At 39.3% G+C, this 24588-nt stretch overlaps 1 protein-coding gene and 2 long non-coding RNA genes across 8 annotated transcripts in view; 1 reads left to right on the top strand and 2 right to left on the bottom strand.

The window, feature by feature from the left end:
* Positions 1 to 1939: 1939 nt before the first annotated feature.
* LOC123385442 lies at positions 1940 to 5194 on the bottom strand. Its single transcript, XR_006597943.1, has 2 exons — positions 4248 to 5194; positions 1940 to 2160 (listed from the first exon to the last, which is right to left on the bottom strand). It is a non-coding gene; the product is annotated as an uncharacterized LOC123385442 (long non-coding RNA).
* LOC123385441 lies at positions 4762 to 22708 on the top strand. The gene is made up of 3 exons (XR_006597942.1): positions 4762 to 4869; positions 22026 to 22090; positions 22194 to 22708. It is a non-coding gene; the product is annotated as an uncharacterized LOC123385441 (long non-coding RNA).
* The window catches only part of HMGN3 (high mobility group nucleosomal binding domain 3), a 31220-nt gene continuing 25941 nt past the window's right edge, over positions 19310 to 24588 (bottom strand). For 2 of the 6 annotated variants that reach the window (XM_006931856.3, XM_045057761.1), the window contains 3 exons: positions 21825 to 21875; positions 20330 to 20443; positions 19800 to 20209 (listed from right to left, as the gene is read on the bottom strand). In XM_006931856.3, coding sequence (XP_006931918.1) covers positions 20078 to 20209; positions 20330 to 20443; positions 21825 to 21875 — 297 coding nt within the window. In that variant the 3' untranslated portion in view covers positions 19800 to 20077. The other 4 variants (XM_006931859.4, XM_006931858.4, XM_003986322.5 and 1 more) reach the window with 4 other exon arrangements.

The following is a 24588-nucleotide window of genomic DNA, read 5'->3' on the forward strand; positions in this document are numbered from 1 at the left end:
CATTGTAGTAGTAAATTCTGAGATTTTGGGTTGAATTTAGTGTTGAAAGGGGATTAATCTGCAGTTGGGTCCTTGTTTATTCTTGGTTCTCCAAGCTGAAACACCATTTCCATAGCATCTAATAGTACCTAAATCAATAGTCAGGTCCTAAAAAAAAGTAAAATTCAAGAGTTTTGCTGGATCTATCTGATTAAATGGATTTTGTTTAGTATTATTAAAGTAGGAAGAATCCAATAGTACCCTTACTATAGCTTTGGCTCTTTCCTGATTTACCTTGTGGGAAATTTTTTATCGTTAAAAAAAGTTTCCACTTGGTGAGCAATGCTGCCAGAATTTTCATTTAGCCTCTGTGCACAAGGACCATAACTTGACTATAAGGAGGCGGTAAAGGCCCATGGTTAGGAGCACGGGTTCTGGAGCAGACTGCCTTGGTGTTACCTTAGGCCATTTACTTAATTCTCTGTTCCTCAGTTCCCTTATTTATTAACAGGGGGCATGAGGATGGTAATAGAGTACCCCCCTGGAATAATAATGTGGATTACCTTGCTTATCATATATTCCACCTCCCTTCTCGGTCCTTCCTCTCTTGCAGAGGTTGAAAAGCTAAAATCCTGCATTTCTCAAACTGTTTTGCAGCTAGGAGTTTGGCTGTGATTTAGTTCCCGTCATTGAGATGGATTTGTTTGAAATTTGGAAGGCAGACACGAGAAGGCCATCCTCTCATCTCACTTGGCCATCTTACTGCTGGCACTAAAAATCCTGGAGGCGTGAGGTTTCATCTGAGCAGTGCTCCGGGATTCTTTTTCCAGCTGCCTGGGTGTCAAAAGTTGTGGCAGTGGTAGCAGCTTTTTGAATTTGGATTCCTGTTCTGGCACATGGTTTGTAAATTTACTAACTTCAGTAACCTGGAAGGTAACTGCTCTCCTCGTAGACCGGTTCTGTTATTTCTCTGGGAATCAGTTCTGGAGGCCCCATCTAGAACCTGCTCCTCTGGCCCATCTAATAGTTTCGTAAACACCCAATTCCCTGTCTTATATCCTACCTTGCTTAAAACACTTAGAAGGGTTCCTTTCGTTTTTTGTACTGAATCCTGTCGGAATCAATATCTCCTAGGGTTATTGTGAGAATGAAATAATGTAAAGCACAAAACCCAGTGTATGTAAGTACTCAATACTTGTGAGCTTTATTATTATGCAGACTAATGACCAAGAATGTGAAATGAACTCTTTCAGGATCCCTGAAGAGTTCCATTTTTAGAGATGAATCTGGCTCCAGCAATGTGTCACCAGCAGCAACTAAAGTGGAGTTTAGTCATACACAGTTAATTTGCCCACACTCCCCTCACATGCTAATTCAGGGAAAGCTATTTGGCCCTCTGCTGACCCCATTACACTGATAATTGCCATTTCACCTGGTCCTGAAAGGGCATAGCCCCAAGTGACTCTTTAGTTCTTGGACTCTCAACAAAGATGTTGTGGATGGAGACACAAATAAATGCATCAGGAACAGAGGTATTTTATTAAAACTCTCTCTTTTTAAATCAATTTATTTAGTTTCAGAAGCTAGCTAAAGATAAATTACTGGCTGTTCTAAAACAAATGCTAATATAAAAGGAGAAAGTGTGAAACAAAATTACACTTGGTCACTCTGAAGCTTTCTTTAAGATTTAAAAAGCCTAATTTAACATTCATTATTTCAACCCGAAATTCATTCAGTCTGCCTTCCCTATAAATTACCTTTTTAATGCATGCTTTGCATTGGAGCCACAAGAATTATCTTCCTTTGCTGTTCCTTTTATTGAGCCCCTGTTTTGAATCTAAAGTGGCCATTAACTTGCTGTGTATGAGGAATTTTCCCAACTCAACATCATTAATGAAAATTGAGTGCCTTCTTTTTGAGAATGGCAGATGTTTGTCATCAATGATGAGGATGATGATAATGATGATAATGATTTTTTGACAAAAGAGAGTTTATTTAACTAGATATTTCTGGAAATTATAATTCATGTTTACATTGACACCCTTGCACAATTGATAATCCATCATATCTTCAAAGAGGAATTGCTGGATGCCAGGTGGAAGAGAGGAACCAGGTGGACTTTCAGGAGATTCTTCCTACAACTATTATTACCAACTTCGGGCAAGAATTATTCTTGAGTTCCTGTTTTTTCATCCATGAAATGAGAACAATAGTTTCTCCTTAGATTTATTATAAAGATTAAGGGTCACACTATATATGAAATGCTTAGCACTGTGCCTTGGCACAGCAGATCTTTTGAGCTGTTCTATGTGACCAAAGGCAAGTTACTTTAGTTTTCTCACTAAAACTTCTTTGCAGAAGATTAGGGCAAGTTTGTGTCAAGGCCTAGCACATGTATGCATCTACTATTATGCATATTCTTCTTCTTTTAGTTTATTTATTTTTGAGAGAGAGAGAGAAAGAGAGAGAGCGTGGGGCAGAGAAAGGGAAAGAGAGAATCCCAAGCACACTCCATGCTGTCCCCGCAGAGTTTGATGTGGGTTGATCTCACGAACCATGACATCATGATCTGATCCGAAATCAAGAGCCGGACACTTAACCAACTCAGCCACCCAGGTGCCCCTATTACATTATTCTTTACAAATAGTCAATGCTTTCTTTGAACTAAAATATTTGGCTAACACCGTACTCCCCCAATACATTTATTTACAACTGTGTTTATTTACCAAAGGTAAAGGAGGATATTTTCCTTTTAGGCTCGGAAAAAGAAAAGAAATGCATAACTGGCAATTCAAATACCTTTTGATAGCATTTATGGATAAAGTCTGTATGTTATATATTGTAATTCCTACTAGGTGTTCATTGCATTCACTTCTTGCTCAACTGGACAATGAAAAAATTACTCACCCCCTACAAAGCCTCCTCTCTTTTCCTTCATAATTTCTCAATACCACTTGATTTGATAACTTTATAAACTCCTTTCAATTTCATATCCATTACTAGCTTATTGCTAAGCCTTACTCCTTTTCTCTTATCATATTGCCTCTAAAGGCTTCTCTCTTTTATTTTTTTAATATTTATTTTTAAGAGAGTGAGAGGGAGACAGAGAGAGAGAGAGAGAGAGAGAGAGAGCAGGGGAGGGGCAGAGATAAATGTAGACACAGAATCCAAAGCAGGCTCCCAGGCTCTGAGCTGTCAGCACAGAGCCCGACTCAGGGCTGGAACTCAGAGACCTGAGCTGAAGTCAGATGCTTAACTGACTAAGCCACCCAGGTGCCCCATGGCTTATCTCTTTAAATTGTTCCTCTTCCATAAACATGGGGGTACAAGTGCCCCTACGCATCAGTTCTCCTGTATCCCTTGGGTAAATTACTAGCAGTGCTATTGCTGGGTCATAGGGTAGATCTATTTTTAATTTTTTGAGGAACCTTCACACTGTTTTCCAGAGCGGCTGCACCAGTTTGCATTCCCACCAACAGTGCAAGAGGGTTCCCGTTTCTCCACATCCTCTCCAGCATCTATAGTCTCCTGATTTGTTCATTTTGGCCACTCTGACTGGTGTGAGGTGATATCTGAGTGTGGTTTTGATTTGTATTTCCCTGATGAGGAGCGACGTTGAACATCTTTTCATGTGCCTGTTGGCCATCTGGATGTCTTCTTTAGAGAAGTGTCTATTCATGTGTTCTGCCCATTTCTTCACTGGATTATTTATTTTTCAGGCCTTTTGTAGCAACATGGATGGAACTGGAGAGTGTTATGCTAAGTGAAATAAGTCATACAGAGAAAGACAGATACCATATGTTTTCACTCTTATGTGGATCCTGAGAAACTTAACAGAAACCCATGGGGGAGGGGAAGAAAAAAAAAGAGGCTAGAGAGGGAGAGAGCCAAAGCATAAGACACTCTTAAAAACTGAGAACAAACTGAGGGTTGATGGGGAGTGGGAGGGTGGGGAGGGGGGGTGATGGGTATTGAGGAGGGCACCTTTTGGGATGAGCACTGGGTGTTGTATGGAAACCAATTTGACAATAAATTTCATATTAAAAAAAATTGTTCCTCTTCTCCTTTCTTCCCGATCATCTTGAAAGCCAAAGAGATCTTCTCTATTGTTAAAGCTATTAAAAAATTTTCAGATAAAATATCAATCCACGCATTTATAAATTCCCATCTTGATTAATGTAAACTTCTATTGGCCTTACTTATAGCTCACTTCTGTTCACCAAAATCATTTTTCATCTTTGTTCTTGTAAGAATATACCTTTACTGACCTCTTTTGTTAATTCCATTCCTCTCTCAAGATCTTCATTACCTTATGAATCTAGTTCATCCTCCATGAGTATCTCTTGCAGTTTGTTTTGGCTAATCTTTTAAGTTTTAAGGTGCAAAGCAAGCCAAATCTGAGTGGACTGCAGTCTGTGTGGCTATCCTCTTGAAATCATTGCTTCTCTATCCATTTCAGAAAGTAGCACTCAAGCATTCACGTATTTACCAACTGGAGGGTTGGAAGCCAGGGAATGTGTTCTGTTCTGGTCATCTGTGTACCCCCAGCACATAACACAAGTCCTGACACACAGATGCCTCTTCACATTCCTGGATAACTAGCACCTTCCATGTGCCCTATAACCTGCTGGGCTCTGAGGACAAAAAGAGGAAGCAGAAACTGCCTAGGGCTTTGATGAGCTCATGATCCAACTTCAGGCAGTGTGAAAAGGACAAGTCATGATTCATTGTGATGAGTGCTATTATGGAGGTATGGGCCAAAGTGCTGGGGACTCACAGCCTGGGGAGGGTCAGCAAAGTTTCAGGAAGAAAGTGGCATTGGAACAGGGCCTTGAAGTGCTGGAAGGGAATCCAAGCCGAATAGGTCTATAGACAAGCTGTTGAAGCAAGGTAGAAAACAAATCTATTAAGAGCAAACATTCTGGGCTCTAGTCTTGTCTTTGCTATGTTGTAAGTCAAGATCTTGGATCTGTCACTGAGCTGTGTTCCAGTTTCCTATCTTTTAAATGAGAATGACACTAACAATAACCCTCTCAAAACTTCTGTGAGGATCACATGAGATGATGTGTGTGCAAGTGTTGTGTGTGCTTGTAAATTCTAAAACACCAAGTGAAAGTAGCTTAATTTTAATATATGCTGTACATATGGCATAAACATTTATATACCCTATTTGAAAGCCAATAGATAACATTTATGATTATAAATTACTTTAATAATATGTATTATTATATATTATACTTGATAATATAATTTAATCTATAATTAATTATATATAATATAAAGTTCTATTTAATTACATAATTATATATAAAATATAAAATTATATATAATCATAATGTAATTATATATAAATTTTAAAAGATTATTATTTAAGACATCAATCCCTAAGGGAGAGAAAAACATATTTAGAATTATGGATACATAATACCAGAGGAAATATCTGAAAGTATATACCTTTGGGGAAAGAGCTTGATGGGGAAGTATATAGCAGGTAACTGTTATGTACTACTTGACTTTCAAAACATTTGAGTAAAAAAATAATGTACAGGGGTATTCAGGCTCAGTTGGTTAAGCTTCCAACTTTGGCTCAGGTCATGATCTCATTGTCCGTGGGTTTGGGCCCCACATCGGGCTCTACACTGAGCAGAGCCCACTTGGAATTCTCTCCCCCTCTCTCTCTGCCTCTCCCCTGCTTGTGTGCAGGTTCTCTTTCTCTCTCTCTCTCTCTCAAAATAAATAAATAAACTTAAAAAAAAAATAAAGTACACTAAAACTAAAAAGGTAGAATGGAAAAACACAGGAAAGGAGGTGTATTTGTGACCTTGATGCCATCAGGTCCCCAAACAACAGCAGAGGCTCCATCACTTGGGACCTGACCTCATGCCCAGATTCATTCCCATTCTGACTTCACCAAGAGGATACTAAAGTTCTAGAGTGGTGTTCCTTAATGGAGCCTACCCCTCTGCCCTCAGATGGTATTCTGGTCTTTTGTGGAGTCATTATTAGTTGTCACAATGATCAGAAGTGGGGAGGTGGGTGAGAGGTGTCTGGAGGAAATTGCTGGCATTTCCTGGGCAGAGACCAGAGATGCTGGACATCCTGCAGTGTGTGAACAATCCCACAGAGTGTAGCATTCTTACATCTCTCATGATGTTCTCATGTCCCCACTGGATATTCATGTATATATTTTTTTAATGTTTATTTATTTTTGGGAGAGAGAGAGAGAGAGAGACAGAGTGCGAGTGGGGCAGGGATAGAGAGAGAGGGAGACATAGAATCTGAAGCAGGCTTCAGGCTCTGAGCTGTCAGCACAGAGCCCGACGCGGGGCTCAAACCCATGAACTGTGAGATAATGACCTGAGCTGAAGTCTGGTGCTTAACCAACTGAGCCACTCAGGCCCCCCAGATATTCAGGTAGATTAAAAAAGAAATCATAAGTTTCTAAGCCTAGAACCTAACTCCGTTTTAACATATACATACTGAGTATTCTGAATACCTTTTGCACAGTTTTAAACACTGCTTAGTTTTGAGCTTTAACAAGTGTCGTGCACCATTTCAGAACACCACATCACCAACTGCAGCGCCCTTGTAGTATTTGAGTCTCTGATACGACTGCAGCTCTTGTGTTGCAGTGATTCCATGCATATATAAACATATTTAACTCCGATTTCAAAGTTTCCAGTATAAAGGAGGTATGTTGATAATTCACTGAATTTGTGTTTTCTTCAATCTAAACTTATTTTGTGCATCTATCTACTCCATTATGTCTTCTTGTTAAATCATGATCAAACATTTACATATAGAAATAGTTTGTTATAAATTACTTTCCTTTTAAATTCTTCTGCATTTTGCAGTTAGAGCAGTATATTGAGTTTTTAAAATTACACCTATGGGTATATTACCTATAAGCATTAGTACAGTATAATAGAGGAGACAAATATTTGTTATGCAAAGGGGGTGGCTCTGACTGGGTCTAGTGCAACTGTACTAAGCAGCCCTGGGTCCCTTCTGTCCCTGCTTAATGCCACTTTCCATTGGCAGTCATTTCCTCCCTCCCATTGGGGATGGAAAAGAGCTACTCAGAACCACCTTAATTAACATTTTCCTTCATTTTTTTCAAGTCCAAAAGTATAAACGATGTAATATCTTATGCTCACCAGGTTTGGCATTACAAAGCCTTTTTGTGGGTATAGATTTGCATAGCTCATGGTTCAAAATCCATGTTCCTGTGCAATCAGCCAAAAGATGGCAGCAGCTTTTCTGCAGTGTTTTCAGGGCAGCCTTTCTTGAGTGTCCCCCACGGGCCGCAGGACTGGTCCTGCTTCGTGATCTGTGGGCCTCGTATGTGTCCACTCCCAGTGCTGGGGCCTGCTGCACTCTGCATTCTGGCCTTCGTACTGCTAATTCACCAAGCTAATTAGGCTAGTTAAGGGTCCATAAAGGCAGAAATCTGTTGGAGTTTAGTCTCATTCATTTCTTTTAGAACAACTTGCAAGGAAGCTCCTGTCAGCTTTTGGAACAGGAACAGAATCTCAAAGGCTTGGCATGAGAAACAGTCGAAGGTGCCAACCTTCTAGGCCAAAGATTCTAGTCACAAAGAGTCCCAATTCAACTTTTTCCCTTGAGGCAAACTTCAAAGTATGCAGAATCAAAAAACTCATATAATGAAAATAAACCGAGGGGTAACACACTTAGCTGAGACTTGCTTGAAACACATTTCTCCCACTGTACCTCAATTCTATCTGCTCCACAACTGCCTCACGGTGCTAAATTACTTAGAAAGAGGACAAAGGCGGGTTTCTCATGTTCACTCACTTCGTTCCACTTGTGACCCAGACGCTTCTTCTGTTTGTGTTAAAAAACTGTATTAAACAAAGTTATACAGCTTACTACGTGCAAGGTGCTGTCCTAAGCACTTTAAAAATATTAATTCATTTAATCCTCACAACACTCCTATGAGACAGGCACTTTTAGTATTGTGGGTTTTTTTTAAGTTTTTTTAAAATTTATTTTTTAAAATTTAAATCCAAGTTAGTTAACATACAGTGTAATAATGATTTCAGGCCCTTGCACTATTCTCAGTTTATAGAAACACTGTTTCCTGTTTTCCTTTTGTAGTGTGTGTTTTTTTTCTTCTTTCTTTGTTTTGTTTCTGTTTTTCCTACATGAGGTTTTGGAACAGTGTGTAATTACGTTTTAGAATCGATTTGTTTTTAATGATTGAAAAAAATCAGAAAATGATGATAGCAGAGATCAGAGCAAAGCATAATGTCAAGACATAGTGTTTGGACTTGTGGGTTTTATGTTTTAGATGAAATATAAGTCACTTAAGGAATTCCATAGAGAGGCACAAACTAAAACCTCTTAAGAGAGTCGTTTGGCCATTAGGCTCAAGTTAGCAGAATAAAGCGGCACCAGCGGTTTAATCTCTTGGATCTCTCTTGTTTTTATGTACTCTTGGCATTGCTTAATTTTTTCCCCCACTAGTGAATTGCTTACCTCCAGGCTTTTTTGGGGGTGGCAAGAGAAGAATAGCATCGCACAACCTGTGTAAGGGCATTGTTCACACATCAGTGCACGTATTCAAAGAGCAAATGCCCGACTTTGGTGACTACTGCAGACAGTCATTCACACTTTTTGCTTGCACCTATATAGTACCATTTGTCTGCAAGCTTTTGTGACAATTTGATTAAAATTGAACACATATTCAGCTAGTTGATGTACGAAATTACCAAAGTGCTTGCAAAGTCTTGAAATTTGTGGCTTGTTGAAAATTAGACCTTTCCCATTGGAACATTTTGAATTTTGCAAAGAAGAGTCTATAGGAGCTCCATTTGTGAGATAGGTCTTCTTTCCTCATCTTATTTTTTTTAGGGTGTTAAAGTTTTTACCATTCCTATTTTTGAATTCTGAAGCACATGTCATTTAGACTTGGATTACTGTCAACTATCAATTAGTGGAAAGAGGTGTGGGACTGCTCTCGCTTTTAAAGCAATTTTTCCATGCCACTGAAATTTTACAGCAGGCCTCCTATTAACTAGAATGGTCAGAGAATGTGGAGGTCTTGTTACTTGGATAAGGGGAAAGTTTATGAGAAAGCCCATTCTGTTAGAATTCTTGGACTTCTTTATAAAATTAATTAGTCCACTTAATGGCCTTACAAAACAAAGTGAGTAGTATTAAACATCACTGAATCTGTCTTTCAGGGCAGTGTCTTGCTGTGCCTCAGGGTATTCATTCTGAAGGTGCATTATTATTATACATTTCTGCAGCTAGAGAATGGAAGACACGGAACTCAACCTACATTGCTCCTTGGACCTACGTACTCTGGAATTCTTTTCACTTGTATTCCTGATAGAGACTTGTTTCCTTATCAACAAGATGCACTAGCTCTGGAGCAGCCTGCCACAGTTTAAATTCTAGTTCCACCATTTATTCACTATATAAACTTGGGCAAATTAGTTATTTGTTCCTAAGTTTCCTTATCTGTGAAATAGGCCACATAGTAGGTCCTACTGCAATTCATTTATGCTTAGGTTATGAGTATTTAACATTCATACAAAAATACTAAGGAGAATATCTGAGCCTGTGTTCACCAAACTGCAAAGCCTAATGGCACAATCTCCAAGACTGTGGTCACTTCTAAGACCAACTGCAAGTTCAAGGAGTTCTCAAAACCACTCCTGGGGTTGATAATGTGATAAAACTGGAAGGATTCACAGAACTCACCGGAAGTGAGTTACAGTCATGGATATGATTTATTAAGGGGAAGAATACAAATTAGAACAGCCTATAGGAAGAGACACATAGAGTGGAGTCTAGCAGAGTTTCAAAGGCAAAGCTTCTGTTTTCCTCAGAATGTGTTACACTGCTGGTATCGATGTGTGACAATATACATGCAATACTGCCATGCTGGGATGTTCACCATAGCTTTGGCATCCAGAGTTTTAACTGGGGCTTTATTACATAGGCATGACTAATTGACTGATTGCCCATTGGCTGACTGCCCATCAGTCTCCAGTCTTCTTTCTACCTCATCCTCCTCCACCCCAGTTTGGATTGATACTCATGGCCCAAGGTGCCTACCAGGAATAACAAAAACACTCCTATCACTTGGGAAATTGTAAGAGTTTAAAGGTTTACTTCTCAGGAGCTTTGGGTTAGACCAATTTTTTTACTTCACAGACTGTCACAGAGTAAGTATTCTCCTAATGTGTAGGAGTATCATTAGTGATTATCACTATTAATTGTTCTCTTCCTCCTATAAGAAGATCAAAGGAAAACATTTCCCCCCACTTATTTTCCAACTCTTTTTTATGAAAATATGCAAGTATACAGAACAGAATAATATAAGGAGTTCTTACATAAACCACTAGATCCAACAATTAATACTTTGCCATATTTGCTATATCCATGTAGATGGATATTTATATATGTATGCGTGTGTACGTATCTGTATTATTTGAAAATGTTGCAGCTATCACAACGCTTCATCCCTAAAAGACTTCAGCATAGATTTCCTAAGAATAACTATAATACTATTTTACACCTTAGAAAAAACTAGTAATAATCCTGTGAAATGCAATATCCAGACTATATTCTAATTAAAGGGAAAATATGGGTTAAAAATTGAATTAATTGCCAGAATCCTCTTCCTTGGACACCATGCTCATCCTGTGTCTTCTCAGGGCAAGAAGCCAGGGGGGCTCCATGTTTCTTGCTGGATCAAATCCAAACACTGGTGACTGCCATTCAATGCTTCCATGACCATGTAGAAGAGCTCACATTCCTAGCCCACAATATCACATTCCCACATACATTATATCACATTTCCTGAATTGCAACTGTGTGCTACGCACAGTGCTGAGTGATTTATGTCCATAGTCTCAGTGTTCTCTGCTTCCTACCATCAATGTTCTACTCTGGTCATCATGTATCCCTGTCTTTCTGCACAAACTGAGCAAGTTTGGTAGTTGGGAAGAGTCATCCTGTCACCCAGGCCTTCCGAGATCCCTTGGCTCAACACACTTGGGTTCCATGGGTTCAGCCAATGAACGTTAGGAGCTGCCCCTGGGGATGAGGTGATGGTCAAGAGGGTGAGTCATACACCCCCCTGCAGTTTTCCCATCATTATCAAGAGAGAATTATTAGTACCTTACTGTTTTGAAAATGGTTTTACAAGCCATTAATCAAATCCAACCCAATCATTTTACATAATGGAAGCAGGCAGTGGTGAATCAATTTTCTCAGGTACCCAAAACATAGTTTTGGGAGATGAACCTACTCTAGATATATCTGATACTACATACTTGCCTCCAGCCTTTATAAAGGCTGTTTCCTTGTCTGACAGGTCCTCTTGCTCCTCTCTGACTCATCCATGCCTCCTTAACAAATCAGGAGCCTCCATGCTTTCCCCACCATTGAATCTTCCCACAGATGCTCAAGATAGTTCTGAACTGTACACATTTAACACTTAATATTGTATGCTAGGGTCTTTTTTCCTCTCTTATGAAGTGTTGTAGTTTTGCCTTCCTTTGAGGTTAGCAGGACTTTGAAAGTGGAGAGAAAAGTTTGACTTTTAATTTAGTGTACCTAAACATTTCAATAAACATTCATTAAGTAACTACTATGTACTGAGCACTAGGTAGGTGCTATGGAGAATACAAGGATGAAAGGCTCCTTGCCTCTGTTTCTACTTAGAGAAACAGACAAGGAAGCATTGTTTTATGGTACCAGATGAAATAAAATAAGTACAAAATATAGGTCAAGAAAAGTGCTATGAGAATGCAAGGGAAAAGCAACTCATTTTGACAGAAAAGGTCAGTAAAGTTTCCTTTTGTTGCTATCCACCATGGGGCACATTGTAGACATTTCACAGTTGCTGACTTATGGAGGATTTTACTCTATCTCAGTTTTGATGAATCAGTATTCAACTTCTTGTAAAAAGAATCCAGAAATGCATAGAGCCAAGGCGTGTCTTATCTCATAAGACTGAAGCCAAAACTCGCATCTCTTTTTGGGTTTGTTATTACTTCTGTAGCAAAGTGCTCAGAACATCATAGCTGCATAACAGTTGCTAGTTCAGTGCAGCTCCTGGGACTTTTTGTATGTGCTAAGTAAACCAGTTTTTAAGTGTATCACTCATTACCCATTTCTTAAATTGAATTCCAACAAAAACAGTACATATATACTTTTAAATCACCTTGTCCTGATTTGGAGCCTACTATTAAAAGACCTAAAAAATTGTGCAGGAAAAAAAAGTTTTTTCTAGAATTCAAAAGAGACTTGGCTCTGAGAGCAAAGCTAAATCAGATGCCCACAAAGGTCAATCCAGTTTTGTGATTTCCAGCTCCTAGGCCACTTTCCTCTCATCCTCTGTTCCCTCAAAAATCTGTTTCACCTGTCAAGTTAACTTTCAGGAGTCACTTGTGGGATTGGAGTCTTCTAAGTCAAAAAGATATCCCTGGAAAAGGCATGAGAAATACAGGAGCAATTATCTCCTGGAAGAACAACGAAACATTTATTATGCCAAGCCCAAATTGTCATTTTTCACAGGTGCTTTATAGCAACCATGTGAATAATACTTTAAAAATGCTATTCAGTAAGTTATCTTAGTTTCCTGTGGGTTTGTTTGTGGCTAGTATCTTTCTCAAAATGGAGTCCATTACAGGAACTACATGAAGGGTTTACCATGGAAGAGATTAGAATTCTGTAATCGCTCTTGTAAATATGTATTTATTTGTGTTACTAAGTAATTAATGTTGGTTTTCCCACTAAACTCTAAGCTTAAGAAGTAGGGACACTGACCTTCTCACTACTGAATCCCTAATGCCATGCAAAATGCTCATTCAATGCAAAATACACGTTCAGTGTATTTTTGATGAATGGATAAATCTGGAAGACAGACTTTGGTGCAGTCTTGAAGTGCTCTTTGCCTTGTAAACATACTTAAATTAGAGAACAGGATGAACTCACTAATCAAGTTTCCTAAAGGGGGAAAAACTGAGGAAAAGTGTAGGTTGAACCATGTGAAATAACCATTTTTGAAGGTCCATAAGAGAAGATAGCTATTTCATACTGTTCAACCTAATGTGTTGAAATTTTGTTTCCATTTCTCAACCATCTGAATTTATGAGACTAATTTAAATGCATTATACATTTTTAAAAAGATCTAGGTCCAATACCATAATCCATACGAATGAGAGAAACCGAAGTGTTTATGAGGCACCATAATAGGTGTTTTCAGACGTTTGAAGGACTGCTGGGGGGAAGAATCAGTTACTTCGAGATGTCCCTGGTCCTGGTGGAACCGGGATCAATGGGGAGAGCTACGAGGAGATTGCTCTTGGCTCAATAATAAGAAAGTACTTCCTAACTTTGAGAGTTGTTTGAGGGATAACTCCTTTATGACTCTTTGCTGGTCCTGTTGTAAATGGGAATCTAAATTGTATCAGAGAGGAACTGCATGATCCCAGGGATTCTTCCCATCTTCAGAGTTGATGATTTGGCTTCAAGGAACTCAATGAGGCCCATTACCTTAGGTCCAGGTGTATTTATCTCTAAGAGAATGTTCCCTGTTTAACTGTGAAGTGCTTTGTGATCTAGAAATAAAGGAATTATAGATCATGGTGTATTTTTCTAGAAAAGTAAAGTTGGTTCTAAATTAAGATAAGTATGTGAGTACACAGGTTAAACAAGTATTATTGTAAGAATAATACCACAACTAACAGAAAAAATGTTCTTAAAGTTATGGCATTGGTGTTTTAAAAGACATTAAATACAAACTAAAATGGTTTAATTTTTATGTTAATTTCAAGGAAGACTGGCCAGAGTTGTAGTTTGTATGTTTGATTTACCCCATCCAATTAGCTTAATTTGGAGATGGAAATAGCAATGGTAACAACCCTGAACTTAGTTCTCTGTCTCTGGAAAGCCACATTCAGTTTAACAAATATTAGTTTGGCCTCTACTGTGTGTTACAAAGGAGAATGAGACAATGTTCCTTTCAAGGACCTAACCTCTCATCTGCTCCACGTTTTGACTAAATATAATACTTCCTGAACATTACTTTGTACCATTAACATTTATAACATCCTATACAGTAGGAACTATTTTTCTTTCCATTTACAGATGGGAACTCTAAGTTATACAGAGTATAGATAGAGAGACTGAGTAAATCTGTCCATGGTCACACAGACAGCATTTAACAAAGAGGATCTGAACCCAGGCAGTCTGGTTTCAGAATTCATAAGCTTAACCATTACACTATATTGCCTTCTAAGTGGAACACAATTCTTCCTTTTGTACTGTTCAAAGGAGATTGACTAGAGGCTGACAGCCTACAACGATCATACATGATATACACTCATCAAAGCCTACACGGCTCATTTGTATTCATCCATTTTCAATTCAACTGGCATCTATGGAAAACCTACTGTATTTTAGGCACTGCACTAAGTGATTTCTCTGTGACTATCTCATTCTATCCTAACAGCTTTGTCAAACAGGTATTCATTCTATTTTAAGGAGGAGAAATTGAGAGGCAGAAATTAAATGACCTATGTGGGTTCACACACTTAGTGAGTTAGCACTGAGATTTAAAACCAGACCTCCTGATTCTAAGTCCTGTGCTCGCACAGTAGCCTTGCAAATGTCATTTTTTAAGTGTATGCATCTGTGGCTCTTAGTATATTTACAAGGTTGTGCAACCATTATTCCTCTTCCAGAAAATTTTCATCACTCCAAAAAAGAAACTCTGTACCCATTATCAACCATTCCCCACTCTCCTCTCCCTCCAGTTCCTGGCAATCACATATCTACTTCCAACCACTATGAAATTTGCCCATTTTGGACATTTCATATACTTGAAATCATATCAGTGGTTTTGGTGACTGCCTTCTTTCACTTAGCATGGTGTTTTCAAGGTTCATCTAGGTAGTAGCATGTAGCATCAGTACTTCATCACTTTTCATGACTGAGTAATTTTCCATTGTGTGGAGATACTATATTTTGCTTATCCATTCATCAGTTAATGGACATCAGGATTATTTCCAGCGTTTGGCTATTAGAAATAACACTGCTATAAACATTCATGTACTAGTTTTTGTGGGAATATGTGTTCAGTTCCTTAGGGTGCATACCAAGAGTGGAATTGCTATATCGTATGGTAACCCTCCTTAACGTTTGGTTATGACAAACTGTTGTTTGTAGAGGCTACATTATCTTAGGTTCCGGCCAGCAATGAAAAGGGGCTCCAATTTCTCCACTTCCTTTCCAACACTTGCTATTTTTTAAGTCATCCTAGTGCATGTAAAATGGTATCTTATAATGATTTTGACTTGCATTTTCCTAATTACTAACTGTAGAGCATCCTTTCATTTGCATATTGGCTATCGATGTATGTTTTTGGAGACACATCTATTTAAAAATCCTTTGCCCATTTTAAAATTATATTTAAAAAGTGTTTGTTTTTGAATAGTAAGAAGAGTTCCTTACATATTCTAGATATTAGACTCTTATCAGATATATGATTTGGAAATAGTTTCTCCCATTCTGTGGCTGTTCTCTCTCTTGAAATTTTTGTGAAACTGTCCACTTTTTTACTTGCTTACTTGTACTTCTGGTGTCATACCTAATAAACCATTGCTTAATTCAACGTCATGACATTTATATATAAATATCGTTTTAAACCGTAATTTCAAAGACACTCTTCTCTCATGAAGGAGAAATACATAATCACAAAGTTCCCTTAGCAGTTTTAAATAAGTCTGAACTCTATTTGGCGTTGGAAAATTGGGTTCATTTTTACTAGGAGATGGAAACATTAAAATAATACAGAATTCACACAAGTTTTCTCCCAAATCAATTTATGTAAGATATTTGTCACAGGGCATTGAATAAATTGTTTATTATTAATAAATTAGTTTATATTATTTATATATTAATATATATTCACATAATTTATATTAATAATTATTAATAAATTAAAACTATTATCTTTTTTCTGTTAAAAAATTTTTTTATCATTTATTTTTGAAGAAAGAGACAGAGCACTAGTGGGGGAGGGGCAGAGAGAGAGAGGGAGTCACGGAATCTGAAGCAGGCTCCAGGCTCTGAGATGTCAGCACAGAGCCTGATGCAGGGCTCGAATCCATGAACCATGAGCTCATGACCTAAATGGAAGTCGGATGCTTAACCAAGTGAGCCACCCAGGCGAACCACTACTTATTATCTTAATCATTAAAGTTATTCTGAGAGATTTAAAGTCAATGTTCTGAATAAAATAATAGAAAACAGTATACAAGTTTGGGATTCATGATTAAGTGCAAAGCATTCAGAAGACATGTTTGTTAGCATATGTGACAGCTAAAAGTTGAGATGAGTTCCCTATGCCTGCTAGGATTGGCAAAGGGGACAGCACTTGTACCTCAGGCTAAGAATGAAGTCCCCTAAAGTTTGGGGACAGGAAAAAAACAGTCTTTGTTTCATAACCTTGTTTCAAATTCCTGAATTATGTAAATGTACATTCAAGATTTTATGGGAGATTTCACTTATTGTTAGACCAATGGATTTTGACTTTCAGATTATCTTTTCTTAGAATTTAAAAAATTGGAATTTCAGGAACATTGCACTCTAATACTACAATCCATGGGGCCATCTCCAGGGAGAATATCAGAACTAAAACGTATGATTATACAAGCAGTACACTGCTTAACCACAGGGAATGCCAATGACTCAAAAGTCATTGTAGATTTGTAGGGTTAGGATTTTCCGTCAGATTAGCAGATAGGTGTTTTGGAGAAGGTGGCTACTTTTTAACATGTATAAATTCACTGGAGGTAAGCAATGTGGCAGTCATGGGTAGGACCAAAACTTCCATCTGTTTGCAGGCGGTGTATCCAGACTCACAGGATAACCATCAGATCAAATTTTGGGGAACCAAACTAGGGCTCTTACGTGATTTTGGTAGTTATCTGCTCTACAGTATTCCTTCATTTTGCTAATGTGGTAACGATAATACCCATAAACTTTAATACACACGTACCAATGACCTACAGAATCCCTGATATTTGTGTTTGCATAAAAGTAATAGCATCAATGATCATTGTAAATAATCATTTTTTTGTGTGAATGACTAAAACACAGTGATCCCCAACAGAAAAGTAGAAAAACATCATCATTCACAGAAGAAACTCAAATGACCATCAAATATATGAAAAACTCTATTTTACTAGTAATAAAATAAAAATTTGGGGCACCTGGGTGTCTCAGTCAGTTAAGTCTCCAACTCTTGATCTCAGCTCAGGTCATCGTTCGTGAGATTGAGCTCTGTGTTGGGTTCCATGCTAACAGCACAAAGTCTCTGGGATTCTCTCTCTCTCTGTTCCTCCCCCCTCCTCTCAAAATAAATAAACTTAAAAAAAACCCCACTAAAATTAGAACAGTGAGGCATTAGTTTTCATTACTAGACTGGCCAAAATAAGAGTGCTGGCAAAGGTAAGGAAAGATGTCCATTTATATGCTGTTGATGGAAGTGGATGAGTACAACTCTTTTGGCCATAGTCAAAATGTCAAATGTACATTCCCTTTGACTCAGACATTCCACTTCTAGAAAATCAGTTAAGTAAAAAAATCTACGTAGGCAAAAGCTTTGTGAACAGGAAGGTTTACTGCAGTACCACTGGCAGCACTGCAGTATTAGAAATAATCTTTACCTATAACTATAATTTATTGGCTGAATAAGTTCAAAATAGAATGTATACAACATTCTCCTTTAACAATTATATGTGCATCTACATGTGTGTGAATGTACATTCACAGATACACACATACATACACAGTCATAGAGAAAATGGTGTGCAGTGTTACCTCTAGGACATAGGAGTGCGGGAAAGGAGGATGTTGGCTTTTTTTTTTTCTGTACTACTGTTATGTTTATTTAAAAAAAATCACCTGTGGCACTTTTGTTATTGTTTAAAAAGTAGACCTGTGGAGTTTACACTGTATTTGTGAATTGGAAGCAGGCCAGGAACATAGGTCAACTGTGTACTAACTGCACATTGAAAATATTTTCGTATTCACTGGATACCAGCTATTTTTCTTTGGGTAAAAGTGGTGTTCAGCATGTCCAACACAAATTAAGGTACATTTTATAATCAGAAGCAAAAAAAAAAAAAGCTATGAATAAGATTCTTCTGGGTATAATATGGATAGTAAATGCAGTTGATTAAGGACAGATTGGGGACACTGACACAAATTCTGAGCCCCCACAGTATATGCTAAGGCCCTGAGGAATTACAGCCTCCTTACAAGAGCCTCTGAGCAATTCAGGTGCTACTTTCCATCTTAAAAGATTCAAGTCCTCATCTAAGAGGAATCCCCAGAATTCAGCTTTCTTGGGTGCTCATGCAGTCTCCAAACTTCTCAGGAATGCAAAGAAAAACCAAATAATTATATTTATAAAGTAGTTTTCTGTGGGGGGGGGGGGGTGCCTGGGTGGCTCAGTAGGTTTGAGTGTCTGACTTTGGCTCAGATCATGATCTCAAGGTTCGTGGGTTCAAGCCCTGCGTTAGAATTCTACAACCTAGAAGAGGGCCCTCACCAAACCATGCTGATACCCTGATATTAGACTTCCAGTGTCCAAAACAGTGAGAAATAAGTTTCTCTTGTTTATGAGACACCCAAACTGTCGGATTTTGTTACAGCAGCCTGAACAGACCGAGGCAGGCTATGTTTAAAATTCGAAAGACCAGGTTCAAATCCTGGTTTTTCTCTTTCTTGAAGTAAGGCATAAACATCCAAATCCCCATTTCTTAGCCTAGAAAGGACCTCTAATATTACTTATGCTACCTCCATTCTTAGCTTGATGCAAGGCTAAAATGTGGTCATGCCGGGTAGAGAGCTTTCAAGGCTGTGAAGTCCTCAACAAATGGGAAAGTATTTTAGTAAAATGTGATTTAGTATATTTTGAAAGGGAGAGGTTTTCAAGGATCAGCACTAGTTTATGGTTTTTCTCTGGTTTAACAGAACTCTATGCTGTGTACAAAGAACTTTAAAAAAGTAATGTTTTATTAAAAGCTTATTATATGGTGATCATTGCTGACCACTTCTGATATAAAGTGTTTTAGATGTAATTCTTCCACACTAGCACTCATCGATGGCTTCATTAAAATAATAACATTTTTGCAGGCCCAAGAATTAAGACATAATCCTACTTGACTTATTAGGAATGCTATTATGGCACGCACTGGAAATATTCTTCACCTCTTCTGCAACAACAAAATGAAACACTGCCCAAGTTTATAGTAAAGACACTACTAAGAGGCAGGTATTTTGCAGGCAAGAAAACCTTTTATTTTAAACCACAAATAGTCAGCAGGTGGCCACAACTATCCATGTTTCATTAAAACCACATAAAACCTAGGTACAAAAGCACCACTGATTATTGCTCTAGAAAAACTGCGTGAAAAATTTAAATACGCACAGTAGAAACACCACAGTATCCACAGGACCCAATTTTTAAAGCAAGTGCATGGAATGCTCAATCAATCTTACACATAGCTTTCAATAATAAACTCGTATTTATTTTACTTGAAGATGATGGAAATTTCCAAAAAAGCATGACTATGAGAAGATAAAATGTCCATCCTTATATATTTTTGTATGCCAACTAGTAGAATCCTAAAAAATTAGCATTTACAAAATACTTGGTAAAAATAGCTTTTAAAAGTTGCCCCGAGAGGTACATAAAATCAACCCCAATTTTTCATGACAATTCATTCTCCCTTGTTATCTACAGATTCAGTTTTCTGTGCCTGTGAAAAAGAAAGGGGGGGGGAGATACAGTTACTATTAAAGCTACTATCAGCCAAAAGAAAGTCCACCCGACCAACACACACACTCTGAACATCTGGTTTTTAGCAGCTCGATTGCAAAACCTATTTCAACTCTGGGTGTGAAACAGACAAGGCAGGAATATAGTAGGCAAACACTTGGCTGCATTTATTGCTTTCTGGTTTTCAAACGACCACAGAAGCTTTACCTGTAAGCTCCCACTGTTCATAATAGAAAAAAACACCACACTACTATCTGATTCTAGTCACTGCAAACATGCAGAATTTTCTACTGTACCCTTAACTCTCACTGTTTCAATCTGCCCCTTTACTGACAGTGTGCTGGGTGGGGTACCTCTGGAGGTTGAGACATTAACAGTTGAGCGAGAGATGTGGATCTGTAATAACATTACGGGCAATAAAAAGAGTCATTATGAACGTGCTATCACCGGCTGAAGGATTGAGCAATTTCTTTTAAGACACTGATTCAATCAGTGGGGGGTATTTATGGAAAGTACCTCTTCAGCTTTAGTTTCACCTTTTTCAGATGGTGCAGTACCTTCCTTTCCAGCTTCTTGCTTTTCCTCCTTCTTCCCTTTAGCACCTTTGTTAATCTTTGTTCCAGGTTCTTTCTAATAGAGGGAAACAAGGCATGTTAGACAGGGTGTGATGTCAGTAAAAATCAGCCAACCTCGCCCAAACACAAGGTAAAGCAAAACCAGGGCCAACATGGTGACTTTCCAGGGGGAGGGGAACCCAATTTGGCAGTGCCTCGAGTGAGTTACACTGAGTCTCTGTGAAAATGTAATGGGCTGCTTAGAATATCCACTGACTTTCTCCTCTGGGAGAAAGGTGGTGATTCTCCTCATGTATTTGTTCAGTGGGCCTCCTCTCTCACTACAGAGAAGTGGTTCTGCTGTGGAGGGCACCAGCAGTGGGAAGTGATGGAGGAGGCAGAAACCAGGAAAGAAGCCAGCAAGAGAAACACCTCATGTGGGGATGTGGGGCTTGAGTGACTAGAAGGCTGAGAAAATGCATGAAAATGAAGTACCAGGTGAAGAAAAGTTCCTGGTTGTTAAAAACAAGTATATATATATATATATATGTATTTTGAGAGAGAGAGCGAGAGCATGTGCACGAACAGGGGAGGGGAAGAGAGAGAGGGAGAGAGAGAATTCCAAGCAGGCTCCGCACTGTCAGGGAGCGCAGAGTCTGATGTGGGGCTCGAGCCCACGAACTGTGAGATCATGATCCGAGCCGAAATCAAGGGTCAGATGCCCAATTGACTGGGCCACCCAGGCGCCCAGAAAAGTTCCTGATTTGAAGACTAAGCCACAGGGGCAAGTTCTGCTTCAGAATCACCTACCCATGGTACAAATACACATCGTTTCAAACAATTCACAACACTGCTCTGAAGGGCAGAGTACAGAAAAGCAATTTGGGACAAGTTTCTTCATACCTCTCTGCTTGTTTCCTTGTCTGCAAAATGGGGTATGTGTACCTACCTCATAGGGTTGATGCGAGGGTTTCATAAGAAAAGCAAGTAGAACAGGGTCTGGCATAGTATAAGAGCCATATAAATGTTTGCTGATATTAATTATTGGCTAGTGTTAATTATTACATGTCAGTCATCAGACTAAGCCACTAAGACCAGTTATATGAAGTCAGATCCCGTCTCCCAAGCCCTTGAGCTACTGGCAGCTGCAATACCAGGGCCCAGCCTCCCACCTCCCGAGCCGCCCTGGCGCACTGCTAACAAACCCTCCTGGACAGGCGGCTTCTCCGAGCACCATGCTCTGACTTCCTTCGCCTTTACTGACCAAATGGGAAACACTTTCCTGGGAAAGCGTAAAACCATGCTTTATGCCTTTTGTAACAATGGTGACAGTTTCCTAGTCAGTACATTTAGCCCGAATCATTACATGTGATTTTTCCTTGGGGGATTTTTCGATACAAAATTATAATTTATTCATTGTTTAAAAGGCCAAAGTCAGTCAAAGGAGCACCTCTTACCTTAGCAGACGTTTTTCTTGGTTTAGGTTCAGGTTTGGGTGGAGCGGGTTTCTGCAAAGATAAATTACACAAATACTGAAAAAGACAACCCTCGAGACCAAAAGGAATGCAACGAGACTGCAGAAGACACCAGTTCATTTTGACTACGATTTTGTTCATTTAAAAAAAAAAAAAAAAACCTCTTTCTATTTTCGGCATCAGGTAGCAGCATAAAGATCCGTGCATTTCGTGACTATTTTCATCCTGGGTTCTCAAGTGAACAGCAGGTGAGATTTAAAAGCCGACTCTTTATTCCCCAGTCCAGAGTAGCTCTCCAGGAACAGGTTTAAGCTTCTAGCTCTGATGTCTCTGTACTTCCTTTGATCACAGCACAGCAGCAAGAGGAATGACTCAGGCCCTCGGCCAAATGACTCAATGAATTCAGTCACACTGGCCTTCCCAACAGTCTAGAAATCACAGCACAATTGCAGGCAAAGCCCATCCGGTAATGAAGACCGCTGCCTGTGAAGTATTTCAAAATCATTTCCACATCCTTCCACCTCTGATGTCAATTTCAAGTTCTGTAGCCAAGCTTCAGCTTCTTCCTATTCGCATCCTCTCCAATGCCAGCTCAAGGTGAGAAGAATCTCTCGCCCACCCAGACACTAGGCTTATTTGCCTCTAGAGCTTTTTATCAAGAACACGATTATAATAAAATGTCCACTGTTAGCTCCCAAAGTTTAAGATTTCTCTTAAACTTAGCCAAAGAGTCCACTAAGCAACTATTTTTCTCTTGCTTCATGCGGTTCTCTTCCCTGCTGCCATGAGCACTGCTTGCCCTGTGGCCATGGTTCCCTCCATAACATATAGAGCTTCAGCCCTCACCTGCTTTCCAGGGCACGGAGACGGGGGCGGGTGGGGGCACATGAGGACATGGGGGAAGATAACCCATTAAAGCCTCTGCTTTTCTATAGCTATTTTAGGGCAAATATTTCTCTCATCAAGCTAGAAAAAAATAAGTGTACATCTCTCCCAACACTAGGGAGAATGGCTTTCAAACAGAAACCACTGCCCAGGATATCCCCCTCTGGAGAAAATACACGTTCGTCCCCGGTGCCTGTAGGTGGTTCAGGTTCATATTGAATCTGGCCCTGTTCATCAAACGCATAAAGTAAAATTGTAGACAGTTCAATTCCAGAAGATTGGCTGTTAGGACTTTTCAAATAAAAAAGGACAACTGGGTCTGAAAAGTAAGGGATATTTTTATTAAGCTTCTTACCACCTGAATCTGTAGTCTGTTCCCTAAACAGCAGCTTGCACAGCTACTAAGTTTTCAGAATTTAAAAAGTTTTGTAATGTGAGGCTTTGACATATTGCATTAACATGTATTTGTTGTCACAATTCACAGCAAATGATTTCCTTTTGTATTTTCTGTAAAGATAGACCTCTCCTCCATTCAGCATTTAAGTGTTTTGATGGAACAGGAAAAGATGAGATTTTGCAGGCTGTAATCCCACTGGCCACCGAGGAGGCTCTGTGTCAGCACCACAGGCAATGATCTCAGTGGAAGGTGCTTATACTGCTGGTTCATGGTGCTCAGGAAAAGCCTTGTTTTAAATTTTGATTTTTATTTGACTTACAAGGTCTACTCCCTTAATGGGACAGAGATCCACAGAATACAACGGCTTGTAGTACAATCCACAGCTAAGCCTAACGGAAGTTAAAACATAAGTACTGAACAATGGTGAGAGTTAATATTGGATAGAGCACACCATCTTGAGGGACTTCGGCAGAATCCGGATTAATTGTGCACACACACAACTGCATCTCCCGGCTCTTCATCTTTCCAGTGGCTCTGATGTTGCTTCCTTAGGTTGGGACTTGCGTGAAACTGTCTCACCCAACCCCAAATTGGCTATAGGCTATACTTCGGAACTTGTGAGTGCCCTCATAGCCCTTTCTGCATTGATTCCCTATACTGTGCCAGGCACAGGTGTTGGCTGACATGAAATCCATGCTCCCCCGAAGGCTAAAGCAGCTAGCAGCTCCTGCCAGCCAAGAAGCCAGTGCCCTTCCTCCTACATCTCAGGTCTCAGCAAGGGCTGCGGCTATTTTAACCAACATCCTCCACCAGAGAGCCAGGCTGACCTCTCGTGGCAGAGTAATGGCTGGTACCTCTGTAGGGCGGCAAGGAGGACCACAAGAGCCAGCAGGGAGCACAGCCTGGTGGGTGAGAAGGCCTGGAGCGCATTCATGGCCAAGGCTTGGTCACAGCTGCCCATCCCAGCTTTAATGATCTTAACCCTGGTCTCTTCCCCAGGCCTGGCCCACAGAGGGAGACTCTGAGTGGCAAAGTGGAATCATTACTTTTCCAAAGATTCTCTAGTTCTGAAATGGGGCTAAAGCGCATGGATTCCAATAACTTTTAGCATGTTTCTGAATAAAGTATAGGCCGTGGAGAGAGGATCGTAATTCATCTCCACTTTAGCACATCATACGCAGAATCAGAAGGGTAGGACTTTGCTAATGTGCTTCTTTTGTTTCAGAGATCTAGAAATATCAAACACCTTCCTGGGCTTTGTACGCCTGGTAATGGGGCTGGCAGCTACTTTTCACTGACATATCTGATCAACTGAATTGCTTGGCAACACCAGTCACATTTGCCACAGATTGTGACCCACGTTGATTTCCAAAAAGGAAACAAAAAAACTCAAGGGAAATAACACCTTAATCTTCCTTCTGCTGCTTTGTCCTGAACAGAGGGAATATTTACTCATAAGAACTA

This window comes from Felis catus, chromosome B2, assembly GCF_018350175.1.
Source record: "Felis catus isolate Fca126 chromosome B2, F.catus_Fca126_mat1.0, whole genome shotgun sequence".
Taxonomy (NCBI): domain Eukaryota; kingdom Metazoa; phylum Chordata; class Mammalia; order Carnivora; family Felidae; genus Felis; species Felis catus.